We start from the raw sequence: 19,093 nt of genomic DNA, 5'->3' as shown, positions 1-19,093 counted from the left end.
TGCGACAAACGCTTTATGGCTTCAAAATGTACTAATGAGAAGGCTAACAGGTAACACTAGCATGGTAGCAGCATTGATTCGAGTATTATGCCAGCTAACTTAGCCTGGAAGCTAATTAAAGCTAGCTAGCTACCATTTTGGAAAAATAACTGGCGCTGTGGGGGCAGTTGGAAATATTTTGAACTTGTGCATCTAAAGGTTCGGTTAACTCATGCTGCTGACGAATGACGTAGGATGTTCTGCGACAGAAGAAGAAAAAAAAACTGGATTGGCCCATGGATCTGTTCCTTTTTTCCGATCCCCATTCCAGCTATTTTGTCAATATTTGGGCACCCCTAATAACTACATTCCATTGCTAATAACATTGTGCCACATCAATTGCTTTTAAATTACTTATGTACCATATTGGCACAATTAACACATACACACGTGGCACAATTAACTTATCGTACAATATATGGAAATTAGCGCAATCATTTTTGGTGCTGCGATAAATTGCAACTGATCATTTTTATTATAAAAAATAATGATTGTATACATTTTTACATAAAAACGAATGTCACCAACATTTTAGTCGATCCCGGTCATCTTGGCTGCTTTCTGTGTCGAAAGCGAAGGCGGGACTCGCGTCTCCACACACGCACACACAGAGCGGACAATGACAGGTGAAGAAAAGGCGTGAACTCACTGTGTTATAAAGTGTTCTTTTTCATGACATCTACAGCTAGTTAGGAAGAATTAAGTAAAAATGTACCTGGTTTCAAAGCCGCAATCTTCATTTCCGGTGTGCGAACATTTAGTCTTTAAGCCGAATGAGATGAGAGCCATTTAACGTGAACGAGCCGGTATGTCGACTTTGTTTGTTGTCATCAGTGGCATAAAATGGTCAGAAAATTACAATAATATCATTTATCACAATTAATTTTGGTGCAATGTATCGCACAACAAAAAGTAGTTATCGTGACAGCCCTATACGTTAAACGTGTTCAAGCTGTGTAATATGGAAAATAATTGGAGGTGCCGGTGATGTCAGAGGGGGAGGGCCGGTTGGTGAAGTGGGACTGTATTTTGGACCATCCCAACTAGGGATGGGGAACGATACTCAGTTCTATAAGGACCTGGTTCCAAATTTCTTAAATCCCGAATATCAATAAGGTCTGAGCTAATCGATACCGCTATCAAGACTAGGTAATATAATGTAACTTATGTCTCGACAAGTCATGTCATATAAATCAAATCACTGGTGCACAAATATACATACATTTTCTTATAAAATGTGTAAATTCAATTGAATGGCCTGCCAATTGCCTTTAAACTAAAAGAAGAATGTATTTGGCTCACGCCCTGCTTCACTACATTTCTCATTGTGTTGCTAGCTACGATGGCTGAACGTACTGCGGTCAAAGGCTTGGCTAAATTTTAATAAAGCCAAAAATAAGGACGAAGCGAAGTGTAATATATGTTTGAAGATAATTTCTTGTAGGGGGTGGGGGGGACTACTGCAATGAATTAGCACCTCAAAGTTATGCATCAACTTAAGTTAAAATGCAGTAGGTTCGACTGTCTTCGAGAAGCAACGGTACAAATTTCTGCAGGACAATCCTCCTTGGTGTTCCAAAAATAAAAGATGGAACATTCAATAAAACCAAAGTGATATGCAGACTCTGCGGGAAGACGTTATCGTTTCACCGAAGCAATACCAGCCTAAAGTAGCCTACCACCTCAACGCGAAGCATGCGTTGGTCAGTGAGGGGAGTTAAAGTAAAATACACCCTCACTGAACAACGTAGGGCCCTCACTAAGACTGCCTGTGACAAGTTGACTAGTACAGTTGCCAAATGGATTGCAAAAAGCTGTAGACCGATTAATATTGGTGAGGACGAGGGGTTCACAGAAGTTTTGCAAGTGGCAACGGGGGACTCGAGCATCAAAGCACCGCCAAGTGAGACGCACACTAATGACAAAAATTTGGAAAATCGGTAATATGTGATAAATCATGATTAATCCACAGAATATACAATTAATATACTCAAACATCTCCGCGACTTATTGAGTGGCATAATAGTCATGCAACACAACAAATTGATAATGACATTTGTTGCCAACTCATAATAATCTCATTTTATGAATATGCAGCCCTACTGTAAACCAAACAGATTTCTCATTTGTACCTTTCTTGACGGTAAATATACATATTTTCCAAATAGTGCTGTCAGTTAAACGCGTTAATAACAGCGTTAACGCAAACCCATTTTAACTGCGTCAATTGCTTTATCGCAAGATTAACGTTCTTTTTGGCCTAGCAAACATTGTAGTTTTTTCACATGCTGTTGCAACAACTACTGACGTTAGAAAAACTACAACACCACACTGGATCTACCTAGACCGGAAACAAAACACGCTGCACACACTTGTTTGTGTTTGCGAGCCGGCTAAAGAGTAGTAGGCTAACTTTACGTTTTGATTGGATGGCGAGCACGAGACGCCGAAATGGATGCCAATAACATTCTGAATGGAGAGTTTACTTTTAAAAAGTTGCCAAGTGATTAAATTGACAAGACCAAAGTGATCTGTGTGTTTTGTTGTTGTGAACTTAGTTATTATCGCAACATGTCCAGTCTGAAATACCACATGGCCAAGCACACAGCTGATGCGAATTCTCCACCACCTCATCAAAGCTAGGCGATTGCAATGTTGTTTAAAAAACATTTTTTTTACATTTGCTCTAAGCATTCCGATACACTTTTCCATGTTGATAAGAGCATTAAAATGAGAAAAAATAATTGGACAAAAATAAATTAATGGACATTTAGAATAGATAAAAATGTGTGATTAATTGCAATTGATCTATGTTAACTATGACATTATGCGATTAATAACGATTACATATTTTAATAGTTTGACAGCACTAGTTCCAAATTAATAAACTCGTTAACGTAACACTACTTTGTAACCACAAGGTGATTATTCAACAAAAAAATGCAATATATATAGATAGTGTAGATATTGTGATCAACCACAATAACCAAGCAAATGCAGGAAGGACAGTGGGGAGGACAAAGCTGACCAACTATTTCATAGTTGTCAAATAGTCACCGAACACTCACCTTTGGCCCGGAAGAGGCTTGCTGGCATCGCTGCTGCTGGTCTCCCTTCTAACCATACTTCGTTTGGCTCCTCCGCCTCCAATCCAGCTTCCACGCCCTGTCCTCCACCAAGATGTGCCCTGGCTCTCATACACTGTCTCCCGTCTAACTCTTCCCCCAGAAGTTCCCCAAAACTCTTATGCTATTCCCCGCATACAGACTGCTCGTCAGACGCTCCAAACCGGTTTTGAAGCAAGTTGTTGATCACTAGAATTTTGTAGGCTACTTGTCAGCACTGCAATGTGTATTCTCTAGCATGTTGTGCTGTTGCACACGTTCTATAGTCCTATGTAGTCTCGTGTTTCATGCAGAACCATGGTTCTGGAGGAATGCTTTTTCGGTGCAGTTGGTTTTCCTTAGGCTACTGATGGCATGGATAGGGGGTCAATTGTCCCCTAATGATTGCCAGATGGCGCTTCTTGCATGCAGCGAAGTGAAGGTCGGAAACTGAAGTGGCCTTCGTCAATCTCTCATTCCCATGTTGATAGTCTGTGACAAAGTCATTAGAAAGATTGTTGTCAAGCCCTTCGATCATTAAGCAAAATGACATTTATTAACACGCTGATTAAGGCCGATTTATACTACTCTGTTTTCATGGACACGGACACAGGGAACGCCCTCTCCGATGTGAAACGCCCTCTCCGAGCCCCTCAGAGAGCTCTACGTGCACCTCCTGATTTTCCTGACTATCCGTCCGTCCGTCATTTTACGGATACCCCTTGGCTGTGATTGGCCATTGGACATTGGCAATATTAAGAACCGCTTGCGTCAGGGGCGGGGTTGCCGTGACCAACTCGACGAACAGAATCCTTTGACTGCCATTGCTGAAAGTTTACAATTCATATTTTAGCTAAACAGTACATGTAAATCAGCATCTTAATTAAAATGTGACGAGAAATGGGCAGTGTAGTTGCTGAAAATGTGCTTATTTTATTGATGAAATGGCTAATTTGTAAATTTGCTCCGACTTTTCGATAACCTAACTAGCACCGCAGTGCAGCGCCACCTACTCTTCTGGCAGTGAATTGTTTTTAGCACCCGCAGCCTTCGGAGTACTATAAATTCAACTAATCCGTCCGTCTGTCCGTAACGGAGTCTGTGTAGTATAAATTGGCCTTTAGACTGCAGTTGGTCTATAAATGCATTGTTCGACATTATCAACATTCTGCTGTTGGTTGACAATGATCGTTGTTGTTCCAAGTCAAACATATAAACACACAGGGACATCATAAACATTCAATAGTCTGATAGATCCTGTTATTATAAAATTAAATAAGTATTGTTCTTCATTTATTGTCAGGGCACAGCATGAGTACTGCAAAGGTGAGAGGCAAGTGTAACTTCAATTAATAAATTTCTTCGGACATTTGTTTCATTACGGTAACATTGGGACTCCAGGGGGGTGTTCCATCAACGTCGCTAATGCAAGTCGGGCTTACACGAATAAGTCTCACTTGGTTAAACGTCAACTTAGACTTAAGCCTCAAGCCGTTCCACTAACGTTCCTTCCCACTAACAGGCTACGCTAATTCAAGCTAGACCTCAATAAGCTTGGACTGTGCAGCCCAGATCAGGTGATCGTCAAACTGAGGAGTTATGTCGCATAAAGCAAAGCGTAAAACAGCAGAGGGGTGTTATTTTCAGATCAAATCAAATGTATTTGTATAGCCCTTTTTACACGCAAGCATGTCACAGAGGGCTTCACATAAGCCCATAGAACTGCCCCTCAACCAACCTAAACCCTCAAGGAAGACAAGGAAAATCTCCCAGAAAAACTCCCAACGAGAAAAAATTGAAGATACCTTGGGAGGAGCAATTCAGAGAGGGATCCCCTCCTCCAGAGACGGTTGGTGAGAGAGAGGAGCAGAACACAGGCTAAACATAGTTATACCGTGTCAATGGAATTTTGAAACACCAAAATCCATTGTTGAACTTTATAGATGTTGGACAGAACCGGGAGACTCACTGGGAGACTTCAGCAGCGTTACTTGTTTTTTGTTTTTTTGGGGGGGAGTTGTCCTCAAGGGCAATGGGCAATGTTGCCGCAATTAACACGGCAATGGAGACAACTTGTGAAACCATTACAACCGTTAAAAAGCGTAAATTGTAGGCCTACCAAATCTACTTAACATAACTATATGCAGTTAGGCCTACTGATAGTTAGCGAAATTTAGTGACCTGTCTGAAACCGTTCTGACAGTAGCCTATATTACCTTTCAATCTTGCTAGCATAAATTTCGCTTTCTGTCTTATATGTGCCAAAGGATTCTATGAGCAGAGCTGACTAGAAATTACTCCTGATATACTTTCAGATATATAGATCAGTGAGATGTTAAATAAATTAAGGTGTTTTCTGATGTCAAAACTGCCAGCACATTGTAAAGGGCGGTAGGGCAATTAGGCCTACAATTATGACAACTGTGTCAACCATTGTGCATGTAATGACTTCTGTTCTGAACTTAATGTTTAAATGTTTGTGCTGGTAAGACAATTTAACAGATCCAATATAGTTCATTTTGATCAACATGGCATAAGCAATATATAATGTAGGGAACGGAAGAGAAATGAAGGCAACATAATCATTTGCATGAATGTATGCTTCCACAGCATTGGCAATTTCACTAGAATAGATGTGGAGGTTGACCAAGTACTTCAGAGATGACAGAGAATTTCAATTGTGATCAGAGAAATATAGGTACCAAAACCACTGATAAGAAATGTCATCACCAGCTGCATTACAGGCATTACACTCTCTATAATTCCAGAAATGTTTGCTTTTGTGCCACCAATTTTATTACGGGCACCATGCGCTAGTACTTCAAAGTGCTGTCAGGGATTTAGTTTTCCTTTTTTTCCCCTTTTGTTGATTCATTTATTTTATATTCAAATGTAGAGTAACTGGATGTTTTGTTTATAAAAAGAAAAAAGCTACATATAAAACAATAACAACTATTTTCTAAACTCAAAACCTTTATCTGATTTAATGCATCAACGAGACCAGTGCTGATAATTTGGGGTTTCTTTTGGGTTACTGGACAACGGGTCAGCAAAATACCTTTCTCTCAAATTTACATTTGTGATCGTACTCATTCTGAAAACTCAGATTGTACCTGGCTTGATTTAAATTGGTATTTATTGCAGCAATTTGACTGAGCCTAATTTTCAGGCTTTTTCCATTTCTGACGTCATTGTTATCCTGCAACTAATTTCTAAACCAATTTAGATAGAACAATGCCGGTTTTAGCCCATGATGTAATGTGTCAATATCTGGTTTCCTATTAAATAGGAGATTGGATGGATTTGAAATTAAGGATTTAGCCATCTAAACTTGGAAGATAGAGAGATTAAATTGAGATTGAGACATTAAAGTTTCTGTGCATTTCAACACTATTAACCTTTTTTTGACAGACCATTTGTCTCGCAGAAGATTCATTTCCCTGACTTCACCACAAGAGATATTCATCGAAACTATGTAGACTGTGTACGCTGGCTTGGGGATCTAATCCTTTCCAAGGTAAGTTTCCATGGTGTGTAAATATTTAATTGTTTTCGCTGCTACATAAAACCAGTTATCCCTCTGTAGCCACTTGGCTTTCAGTTTAATGAGAGCTTAATTTAATACATTTAATAAATAATTATACTTTGTGTTATAGTTTGTGTTGGATGTTGTCTTGGCCTGTTTTTTATTTCTATAAACCCTCTTGTCTGAGCCATTTTGCCCTAGTTTCTCCTTTGGAATAACCTTAGTGCATGGTATCATTATTTTCAGCACAGACAGAGCTTATAGAATACTAATATAATAATAATAATAATAAATACAAATAATAATAATAAATACATATACATATAATAATAATAAAATAATATTTATTATAAAGAATGTCACACACGTTGAGGGTTAGGCTGCAGTTGGTCTGTAAATGCGTAGTTCGACATTATCAACATTCTATTGTCGGCTGACAATGATCACGTTGTTGTCCCAAGTCAAACGTATAAACACACAGGGACATCATAAACATTCAATGGTCTCATAGATCCAGTTATACTGTAAAACATATTTATTCTTTATCATTGATTGTCAGCAAGTAGGCATATTACAAATATGATGTTCGCTCCCTGAACAATAAATTGTACTGTGTCTTGTGTGTTTACATCAACACGAAATGCAAAAACTATGCCAGTTTCTAATGAGCTACTGCTCATCGGTGGTGGAGCTGTCGTATTCACACTCGTAGTTCGGTTCTCTTGAGTCTTGGATTTCTTGGTTGGGACCAAAAAAAAAAGGCTATAGCCTACATTTAGTCCTGGTTCGTTAACAGATCAATTGCATCAAAGTTTGTTTTCATCTAACCAAACAAAGTGTGAACGCTGCCTTAGATGCAGACTATTTTATTTACCACTGGAATTTACAACTGTCCTGTGAGACTACATTTGCCCCAGTACAAATGCTGAAAAGGTGAATAGGGCCATCAACAAACTGCTCAATCTGCCCCCACCTAAAATCACATAATTGTTTTGCTATACATGCTGCTCATGTAGGCTACTGGTCGGCAGTGTACTATGTCTTATCCAGTCTATATTGTCCTGTTGCTCACGTTTGCACGTGCACTTTAAAAAACTTCTTATTTAGTTCTATGTAGTCTCATGTATTACTGTGTTGTTTCATACAGCACCATGGTTCTGGATGAATCCTGTTTCGTTTGAAATATTCATGTTATTGATTACATTAACTGATTTTCGATGAGGTCTTTAGGAGGGAGGATAGGATACCCCACTTAGCATTCACAACATTCACGCTCTACCAGAACAAAACTAAGAACCTTGGCACAATGCAACCTATTTCTTCTCATTTGTACACAATACATATTAGGTCTGTTCATACATTAACCTTGTCTGAATAACAGGACTCGAATACGGGAGCCCTTCTGACATCTGCTGATAGAGAAGAGAATTGCAGCCTGGGGAATACAGAAAAAGAAATGGCCGAATTTGCACCTGGCAGCAATTTAACTGTAAACATGAGTGAAATAGCCTTTTTCCTCTAGTTTTTCCTCTGTGATTTTGAAATGTAAAAAATATTGGGTGATAAACCAGTGTTAAGCAACAACACATGTTAAGCCTGACAGTTAGTCTGCCCCGGATTAGTTTGGTTAGTTTTGCAGCATAGATTGCTAAATTGAACTGGCTTTATGGAAACAAATCAACTGGAAATTATTCAAACTAACTGACAAAGTGTCTTATTTGGTAAACTCACTTAAGGGAACAGGCCTTGGGTACATTGGAATTCTTAATACTGCTCCTGTTGACAGTTTCATATTGTTTGCTGTTAAAGGATTTACGATTTTCTGACATCAAGTCGAAAATTGATTTAATTCAATGCTTGTTTGTACTGCAGTTTTTTTGTCAGTGTTACTCTAAGGTTCGTTCATTTGCCTAACTTATTAGTCTAATTTATAGCATATTTGGGGCAATGCTCAACCTGATTGCACATGTCATGTTGATCTATTCTCTGGCTTTGCCCCCTCTAGTCATGTGAGAATGCCATTGTGTGTTGGAAACCAGGAAAGATGGAAGATGACATTGACCATGTCAAACCAAATGAATCAAATGTGACAATCCTTGGGCGCTTTGATTATAGTCAGTGTGATATTTGGTACATGCGCTTCTCCATGGATTTCTGGCAGAAGGTATTTGTTAAAATGTTGCCTTCTCACTTACAATCATGCAAGTTAACACGTGAGACAATACATCTGTGTTTGGAAACTTTTTTAATTAGCTGCCAAAATGTCGGTTGATCACCAGATGCTGGCTCTGGGAAACCAAGTTGGGAAACTCTACGTTTGGGATCTTGAAGTGGAGGATCCACACAAAGCAAAGTAAGTCATTTTTATCAACATTTCTGACCTCCCACATAATTCTACGCCCATGAAGCAAAAAAAAGTATCCCTATCCTAACTCGGCATGACTGAAACATGCCCTATATAGGGGGTACTCAATAGTCGGACTCCGATCCGGACCCAGACGCAAGCCAAAATCAACATTCTAATTCAAACATGATACAAGTTTTCATTGGTGCCTGTGTAACAAAGTTGTTAACTAAACTAAATGGAAAGAAAAGGCCAATTGATAAGAAATTAGATGCGAACAAGAGGTAGCAGCAGTACTGAGTTGCAACATGTATTATTATTTTTTACTTGAAGACAAAGCAACGGTCTTACATGCATTAATAGAACAATCTCCCACAGATATTAATAATACAATCAATTACTTTCTGCGTGCACCCTTTGATCAATTACACAAATTGGATCACACAGAAACATAAAACAATATTCATAAATGTTGGTTCCAGCTCAATTTAATTATACCAAAGAAAACAAATCACCACCATTGATTGTTTCAGAATTAGCTTGTTACCAGTCCAATATGAAAGAAAAGAATAGTTCGTCCTCCAAATGAAGTTTCCAATTCTTCCAGCTTTTCCTCGTGGGTTGGCTCGCCATCCAATTCAAAGTATCCCCCCAAAAAAACGGACCTGGATGTGTAGCAAGGTCAGAGTATACATAACATCACATTAACCTTTAACCATTTTAGCCAGAGCGGAACTTGTAACACAATGCCATTGCTTTCCAACATTATATTGGCAATGAGCTATGCGCCAAAGCCCTGTTTCCATGAGATATGAAAAAATAAAAGCTTGTGCCTACTTTGAGCAGGCTCTTTAACATTTTGACCCTTGTATAACAGTCTGAACTAACTTACAAGATTTCACAACTAAACCTTGTAATACATTTTAATAAAGAACAAACATGAAACTTGTGCGTACATTGTGATATTCATGCTAGCATTGTAGTTCAACAAGTGAAGCTTACCAAGACGGTCAAAAGTGTGCAACTGCCGTTTCCCAATACCAATGGTTCCAGGCTCTAAAAGATCAGTCTCTAATAATAATATGTTTGTTATTATTACTTAGTTTGAGCACTTTGATTTTGTTTATAATTGTTTTCTCTTTTTCCTTTAACATACATCAAGCTCTTTGAAGGAAATCTTCCGTTTTTCCCCGCTCTTTTCCAAGGGCGACCCTCAATATCTGGGTGTCATTTAATTGGCCCAAACCATCTTAATCTGATAGGTTAACTCCACAGTCATTTAAGACTAACATCCGTTTAACATTAACCCTTTAGTTTCCCTGCGTTACACGTAATTTTGCCATATAAATAATATAACTAGAGTAAGCTACTTTTGTCTTCCAAGATGGCGTCCCCATTCATTTCTATGAAAAGTGCTCAGTGGCGCAGTGAGGCAAGTGGGAGCGCGAGACTGGACGCGGCCATCTTTCCGCTTTCGACTCTTCCGGTCTAGCTTTAAACAGTGGATCTTTTTTTCCCTAGCTCCGAGACCTCATGCACGCTTGCAACTAGCTGTACTTGCATACTTTGCGACAACCAGTCGCGGGCATAGATTTATATGGTTACGAGCGTGTAAGCTAAGGCATTGCAGTGGCAGAATCTATGGGCAGAATGGGGTACAAGTCCGATAAGAATCAGAGACATGATGCAAACTTAACGGAAATGTGTTCTGTCACTGTATAGTATTCCTTTCACTTGTTTTTTGACATAGGCTATAGGGCTAAATATAGGGCTTTTCTAGATGGAACTCATCACATATGTTGCTTTTTTCTTCGTGATATTAGTACGATTTTCAACGCATTGTATCGGATGAAATAAACTGTTGACATGAACAGCTCCGTCGTGGTTCTCGCCAGGCAAAGAAAGCTTAATAGTTATTTTGGTAACCGAAATCTTCCATAATGCAAACTTACCATAGTTTACTGTCAACTTTATATTCAAACGAAATGCCACGAAATTCACACTGCCTTCAATTTATCATCAGTGTAGAAATGTGGACTGTGTTTTCATATGTTCATCCTACAAAACCAAACGCCTATTGATAGATATAATGTGATCTAACAAGACTTGGAAATAATGTAATAAATAAATGCTTGAGAACTGTGTCAACAATATACTTTATTGAACATTTGCCTTCCAAAGGGGCATATTCATAGAACCATAGGCTACAAGACGTTTCCATCAGATGTAAGTGGTGGTGGAACATAGTCACTGAGGACCTTCATTGTCCCACTAAAGCAGTCTGGCTTGATGACACAATCAAAAAAAGAATAATAGGTGTGTTTAACAAAAGCTTCTGAAGGCAAGACTAATATTATTTAAATATCTATCATTTCTTATTGTGGTTAACAGTTAAAGTATTAATCTTCGTCTTGGCTCCAGATAGACATGTCGACAATCTATGCTCGCGCTTAAAACAATATATTTGCCATCATGTCATGAACATTTTTACGAAAAATCTAATCTGTTTTAAAATAACGGGAATAAACTATATTAACAACATTTCATGTATGTGTGACAACCATTTGCTAAACTTGCTACAACAAGGTAGGCAACTCAAGCCATTTCTCTCTGTGCTCATTCAATATAAGTCTATGGCTCATTCAGCGGGGGGTCTGGATTTTGCGTTACAGCCTATATTCTTTTCCTGCAAGATGTGGGATCTATCTTCCGTGTCCAATCAGAAGCTGTAATAACTGTAGTCACCATGACAACTCACTCAACGTTGGTCGCAACCTCTGTGGGTCATGCCGGTTGTGTGTGTTATTCGCAACAACGCAGGCTTATTGATTTGCTAACGCTACCTGTTTCTTCCTCAGCAAAAATCTGACAGTGGGCTGACAAGTATGCATTTGTGCTGCCGGTGGGGATCACAAAACTGATGTGTTTAATCTGCAATGGTTTCCCTTGTCAAAAGTGGTAACGTGAAACGTCACTATGACATAGATACTTTGAACAAAATGACCCACAGAACTCTGAGGTAAGGGCCAGAAAAATGGACTGAATGGAAATTTGGTGTGTCGACCTTTTGGGTTTCTTTTTGAGTACCCCTGCCCTATACAAAACGTCCGATTAAATCAGGGGTGTCCAAACCTTTTCCACTAAGGCCACATACAGAAAAATATACGAAAGGCTAGGCCACTATTAGAGTAAACATTAACAAAATCTGTGAAATGTAGGTAAATTATGCCTGATAATTTGATCATCTTAAAAAAAAAAAAAAAAAAATGGCACATTCTCAAAATAGCAGCCTCTGATTGCTTCTTAGACAGGATGGAGATCTTTTTTCACAGTCCTGTATAAAGAGAAAAATATAAGGGGACAAGGGGGTATATTTAAGTTATGCAAATAAGTTATTGGTATTATTAACATTTTTTAGAAAATCAACTTTGACTTAATGAATTAAGTATTTGGGCTTGTCAACATATGACTGAGTTATATATTTTTGATTCGCATATAATGGGAACAGTGTTGCACTTAGTGGGAGCAGTGATGCTGTGCTTTAGACTGAAGGATGGCTGGCAGGTCTGAAGTCAGTTTGATGGTTGAGATGTGAAGGACATCACAGAGATAGCTGTCAGTCATTTTGGTTCTCAATCTGCTTTTGTTCAGAGTTAGCACAGAAAATGTTTGCTCACATCAGACATATGTTGTGCCGAACAAACTCGTCATTCTTATTGCGTGGCGTCGCTTTAGAGGAAACTTTTCCAACTTTCCACACATATTTCTTCTTTTTAGAGGAAAGTTTGGCCTCTGGAAAAGCACCCTGTACTTTGGACAATGTGGAGAAGTGCAACATTGAAGTTACGTAGTTGTGTTTCAAAGAGACAAAGTTTGGCACAGAATGCTTTTATGTGTGCATAAAGTTGTGGCACCAGCTGGTCTTTTCCTTGCAGGCTCTTGTTCAGTATGTTAAGATGATCAGTAAGATCAACAAGAAATGCCAGGTCTGCCACCCTTAGAAGGTCACTTAGTTCATGAACAGGTCTGTCCATCTCTTTCAAAAACTTGTCAATTTCTGACCGAATAAAACCGCTTCAGCAAAGACTGAGCCAGCGCACTTCAGAATGGTTAAGTACATCCCCGTATTTAGCTTCGACGTCAGATAGGAAAGCTTGAAATTCTCTATGGTAGAGTTCTTGTGATTGAATTATGTTGACAGTTTTCACAACTGTGTTCTTCACATCGTTAAGCTGTAGGCCTACTGTCTTGGCCGATGTTTGACATGTCTTATTATATGATTCTATAGCTAAGCTAGCGTAGCTATACAATCAATCAGAGAATCGATAAGGAATCAGAATCGTTAAAATCTTATCAGTTCTCATCTCTAGTCCTGGTGGTTCCAAACTCCAACTTACAAGTGATGGAGGCCACTGTGCTCAGTGGGACCTTCAAAGCTGCAGACATTTTTCTGTACCCTTCCCCAGATCTGTGCCTCGATACAATCTTGTCTCAGAGGTCTACTGCTATCCTTTGGACTTCATGGCTTGGTTTGTGCTCTGACATGCACTGTCAACTGTGGGGCCTTATATAGACAAATGTGTGCCTTTCCAAATCATGTCCAATCAACTGAATTGACCACAGGTGGACTCTAATGAAGTTGTAGAAACATCTCAAGGATTATCCGTGGAAACAGGATGCACCTGAGCTAATTTTGGTGTCATGGCAAAGGCTGTGAATAGTTATGTACACTGTAATATGCACTGTAATATTTAGAGCTCAACCAGGGTCAATCTCAGACTGTGTACTAAGCTCTTGTGCAAATATGAATTGCGATGTTTGTAAGTTTACTTATGACAGGAAAGAAAAAAGGATGTATTTCCAATGTTGGGGTTCAATTATGGAACAATGTACAAACATGTAATTTTCAAGTTTTAATGTTGAATGTTTTTTATTTAAAGTTCTATTATTTCTTGAAAGTATAATTGACCCGGTCCAGAGATAGCTTTTTTTTTTACAGTTTTCATTTTCTTGCATATTCCAAAAGTTAGTCTTGAAGAAGCCACTCAATATAATAAACATGTTTAGGATTACTAAATACTCTAAATTTGTTCTTGTTTACCTAAGCTTTCCATTGAGTTGTGGGCGTATCATGCGTGATATTTTACATGTACGTCCACCATTCATCCATCCATCATCTGCCGCTTGTCCGGAGATCGGGTCGCGGGGGCAGCGACCTAAGCAGGGAGGCCCAGACTTCCCTCTCCCCGGCCACTTCCACCAGCTCTTCCTGGGGGACCCCGAGGCGTTCCCAGGCCAGCCGAGAGACATAGTCCCTCCAGCGTGTCCTGGGTCTTCCCCGGGGCCTCTTCCCAGTGGGACGTGCCCGGAACACCTCACCAGGGAGGCGTCCAGGAGGCATCCTAATCAGATGCCCGAGCCACTTCAGCTGGCTCCTCTCGATGCGGAGGAGCAGCGGTTCTACTCTGAGCCCCTCCCGGATGACCGAGCTTCTCACCCTATCTCTAAGGGAGAGCCCGGACACCCTGCAGAGAAAGCTCATTTCGGCCGCTTGTATTCGCTATCTCGTTCTTTCGGTCACTACCCATAGTTCGTGACCATAGGTGAGGGTAGGAACGTAGATCGACTGGTAAATAGAGAGCTTCGCCTTTCGACTCAGCTCCTTCACCACGACGGACCAATGCAGAGCCCGCATCACTACGGTTGCCGCACCGATCCTCCTGTCGACCTCGCACTCCATTCTTCCCTCACTCGTGAACAAGACCCCGAGATACTTGAACTCCTCCGCTTGGTTCAGGATCTCCTCCCCGACCCGGAGATGGCACTCCACCCTTTTCCGGTCGATTACTATGGCCTCAGATTTGGAGGTGCTGATTCGCATCCCAGCCGCTTCACATTCGGTTGCGAACCGCTCCAGTGAGAGCTGAAGGTCACGGCCCGATGAAGCCAACAGGACCACATCATCTGCAAAAAGCAGCGACCCGATCCTGAGGTCACCAAACCGGACCCCCTCAACACCCTGGCTACGCCTAGAAATTCTGTCCATATAGGTCATGAACAGAATCGGTGACATAGGGCAGCCCTGGCGGAGTCCAACCCTCACCGGAAACAAGTTCGACTTACTACCGGCAATGCGGACCAAACTCTGGCACCGGTCGTACAGGGACCGGACAGCCCCGATCAGGGAATCCGGTACCCCATACTCTCGGAGCACCCCCCACATGAGCCCCCGAGGGACACGGTTGAACGCCTTTTCCAAATCCACAAAACATGTGTAGACTGGTTGGTGGCACTGTCCCCGATGTCCATGCGATGTTGCAGAGTCGTGTCAGCCAAGACAGCCCTACAACATCCAGAGCCTTAAGGAACTCCGGGCGGACCTCATCCACCCCAGGGGCCCTGCCACCGCAGAGCTTTTTAACCACCTCGGCGACCTCAGCCCCAGAGATAGAAGGGCCCCCCCCCCGATATCCCCAGACTCTGCCTCCACGTCGGAAAGCGTGTTGGTGGAATTAAGGAGGTCTTCGAAGTATTCCTTCCACCGATCCAGGACTTCCCCTGTCGAGGTCAGCAGCGCACCATCCGCACCGTATACAGTGTTGACAGAGCACTGTTTCCCCCTCCTGAGCCGCCGGATGGTGGTCCAGAACCTTTTTGAAGCCGTTCGGAAGTCATTCTCCATGGCCTCGCCAAACTCCTCCCATGCCCGGGTTTTTGCCTCCGCGACCGCCAAAGCCGCATACCGCTTGGCCTGCCGGTACACATCAGCTGCCTCAGGAGTCCTACCAGCCAATAAAGTCCGATAGGCCTCCTTCTTCAGCTTGACGGCATCCCTCACCTCCGATGTCCACCACCGGGTCCGAGGGTTACCGCCGCGACATGCACCGACCGCCTTGCGGCCGCAGCTCCGGTCAGCCGCTTCAACAATGGAGGCCCGGAACATGGCCCATTCGGACTCAATGTCCCCGGCTCCCCCGAGACATGATCGAAGCTCTCCCGGAGGTGGGAGTTGAAGCTCCTTCTGACAGAGGGTTCCGCCAGCCGTTCCCAGCAGACCCTTACATTACGTTTGGGCCTGCCAGGCCTGACCGGCGTCTTCCCCCACTATCGAAGCCAACTCACCACCAGGTGGTGATCAGTTGACAGCTCCGCCCCTCTCTTCACCCGAGTGTCCAAGACATGCGGCCCCAAGTCCGACGACACGACTACAGTCGATCATCGAACTGAGACCTCGGGTGTCCTGGTGCCAGGTGCACATATGAACACCCTTATGCTTGAACATGGTGTTTGTTATGGACAAGCCGTGTCTAGCACAGAAGTCCAACAACAAGACACCACTCGGGTTCAGATCGGGGGGGCCGTTCCTCCCAATCACGTCCCTCCAGGTCTCACTGTCATTGCCCACATGAGCATTGAAGTCCCCCAGGAGGACGAGGGAATCCCCGGGAGGAGCGCTTTCCAGCACCCCCCCCAGAGACTCGAAAAAGGGTGGGTACTCTGAGCTGCCGCTTGGTGCATAAGCACAAACGACAGTGAGGACCCGTCCCCCCACCCGAAGACGGAGGGAGGCTACCCTCTCGTCCACCGGGGTGAACCCCAATGTACAGGCGCCGAACCGAGGGGAAACAAGTATTCCCACCCGGGCTCGACGCCTCTCACCAAGGGCAACTCCAGAGTGGAAGAGAGTCCAGCCCCTCTCAAGGAGACTGGTTCCGGAGCCTATGCTGTGCGTCGAGGCGAGGCCGACTCTATCTAGCCGGAAACTCTCTACCTCGCGCACCAGCTCAGGCTCCTTTCCCGCCAGCGAGGTGACATTCCACGTCCCTAAAGCTAGCTTTTGCAGCCGAAGATCGGACCGCCAAGGCCCCCGCCTTCGGCCGCCGCCCGTCTCACACTGCACCCGACCCCCATGACCCCTCCTGCGGATGGTGTGCCCACTGGAAGAGGGTCCCACGTTGTCTCTTCGGGCTGTGCCCCGACCGGGCCCCATGGGAAAAGGCCCGGCCACCAGGTGCTCGCCATCGAGCCCCACCCCCGGGACTGGCTCCAGGGGGGGGCCCTGGTGACCCGCTTCCGGGCAGGGGCAACTGAGAACCATTTGTTTTTCTTCATGGTTGTTTTTTTGATCCACGCTTTGTCTGGTCTTTCACCTGGAACCTGTTTTCCTTGGGTGACCCTACCAGGGGCATAAAGTCCCCGACAACATAGCTTTCAGGATCACGAGGACACGCAAACCCCTCCACCGCTGTAAGGTGGTGACTCAAGGAGGGGTGTACAATGTCATATAACATTTACATGTACGTGTACAATGTTATATGATTTGTGATATGATTTGATTTTGCATCACTGTGCAGCCTGTTTTTCCTGAGGCTACTTATTTTAGCGCGGTGGTATTAGCTGTAATGTTTTGTATATAGGCTGTGTTTGTCTGTAAAAAAAGATCCCCCTCCTAATCAAGTAGTGAATTGGCAGATTTGGTCAAAGATACAATTAGCACCGACAATTTAACACATAAATCACACCTCTCTTAAGGCATGAAAAGGTCTCAAATCTTTTAACCCTTCGGTTATATTCGGGTCATTGTGACCCATTAGTCATTGTGACCCACCGTTGTATCGCGACAACTTTACCACATACAAAAACAAAGTGAAGCGTTTTCTGTTAACCGTTGGGCTGTCTCAGACCCCACCCACATTGCCAAGGTTTAAAGAAAATCTTTATTTTTTGTTTTTGTATTGGGTAAAATTGGGTAAACACAAATATGGTTCGTTATGAACCTTTGGGTCATGTGATCCGAAGGCAGCACAAGGGTTACGCTAAATATATGGGCTAGAGCTTTCCGTTTATCAACATTTCAGATAACCGTATCTTACTATTTTCGTTTTCAAGGTATGACACATCATTTGAAAGCTTACAATCTGCACTTTCACAATTTGTAAAAAACTGAGAAATGAGTTGGCTTCCAACCACCATTTTTCACCATAGTGTGTCACATATTACATTGATGAACAGGCATATACTTCTGCCTGTGCCTTTTCAATCACTATTTATACACAAAATATTACGACTTCTAAAAACATGATTTGATGGTGATTTGATGATTGGCTAAGCTGGAGTGGGCAACAATATACTGTAATGCAGTGACCAGCTGGTCCCGTGTTGATATAATCTAAAACAGTTAAATGTGGTCTTGTATCTACAAAGCGTACTAACAACTCAAATTGTGTAACCTTTTGTGTTTAGGTGCACCACCTTAACTCTCCCCAGATGTACTTCAGCCATCAGGCAAACGAGCTTCAGCCGTGACAGCGGTATCTTGATTGCCGTTTGTGACGATGCCTCAATCTGGCGTTGGGATAGACTACGATGATGCTTTATTTCACCTGAAACTTTAAGCTGTGTATTGCAACATTTCTACAATTGTACTTTTCTTAATAAACCAATTAAACAGTTACAGAATTCAGTTATTTGCATTGGACATTTTTTATTTGTTAATTAGTTGTATTATCAGCACATTTGTATAAGGTTTGGGAGTGCATAAATGTGTGTGGTTTGCAATGCATGAACATCAGGGTTTTTTTTTTTTCTTCTAAATTAACCCAAACCACTTAAAGCAATTGCCTAGCTTTTAAACATTTTTGCGACATTTTAGATCTTTAAGCGTAATTTAGGTGTAAATTCGATGGCCCAAAAAAACTGATTTTATTGCTTGTCTGACAATCTGTCATATATTTTGTAAAATCAGGAACAAAATGCACAGTAAATAATTGGCATGTTTTCACGTGTTAGTGCTTATGTTGATGAGTCAACTGGGATAACCAAAATCATATCTCTTTTCAAGACTACCACTGAAGACAATCAAATCCACACACTATGCCTTTCAGCCCAAGGAGCATATGTGTAAATGTAAAATGAAATGTGTTCTGCTAAATTTGGATTATATTATGGATTGTCAGTGTTAGGCAATTTATTATATTAGTATGCTTGGTTTAACTATTTATCTAGTTTCTGGCAGGCAGATGTGATTACATAGCCATTTCTTTTTTTTTTATGTCAAAATTGATTTTTGCTTGATCTGGA

General features: G+C 41.9%; 1 protein-coding gene across 2 annotated transcripts in view; it reads left to right on the top strand.

The window, feature by feature from the left end:
- Positions 1–18,476, top strand: part of eed (embryonic ectoderm development) — a 68,130-nt gene extending 49,654 nt beyond the window's left edge. The window contains exons 9-13 of one of the 2 annotated variants that reach the window (XM_084667522.1): positions 6,555–6,660; positions 8,675–8,833; positions 8,949–9,022; positions 9,621–9,694; positions 18,257–18,476. In XM_084667522.1, the coding sequence (XP_084523648.1) occupies positions 6,555–6,660; positions 8,675–8,833; positions 8,949–9,022; positions 9,621–9,690 (409 nt within the window). In that variant the 3' untranslated portion in view covers positions 9,691–9,694; positions 18,257–18,476. The remainder of the gene's footprint in view (positions 1–6,554; positions 6,661–8,674; positions 8,834–8,948; positions 9,023–9,620; positions 9,695–18,256) is intronic. The other variant, XM_084667521.1, reaches the window with a different exon arrangement.
- Positions 18,477–19,093: the final 617 nt, after the last annotated feature.

Source organism: Hypomesus nipponensis, chromosome 12 (assembly GCF_054491055.1).
Source record: "Hypomesus nipponensis isolate SF chromosome 12, ASM5449105v1, whole genome shotgun sequence".
NCBI classification, from domain to species: Eukaryota; Metazoa; Chordata; class Actinopteri; order Osmeriformes; family Osmeridae; genus Hypomesus; species Hypomesus nipponensis.
Note: the sequence above shows the minus strand (reverse complement) of the source record. Positions and strands in the feature narration are given on the sequence as shown.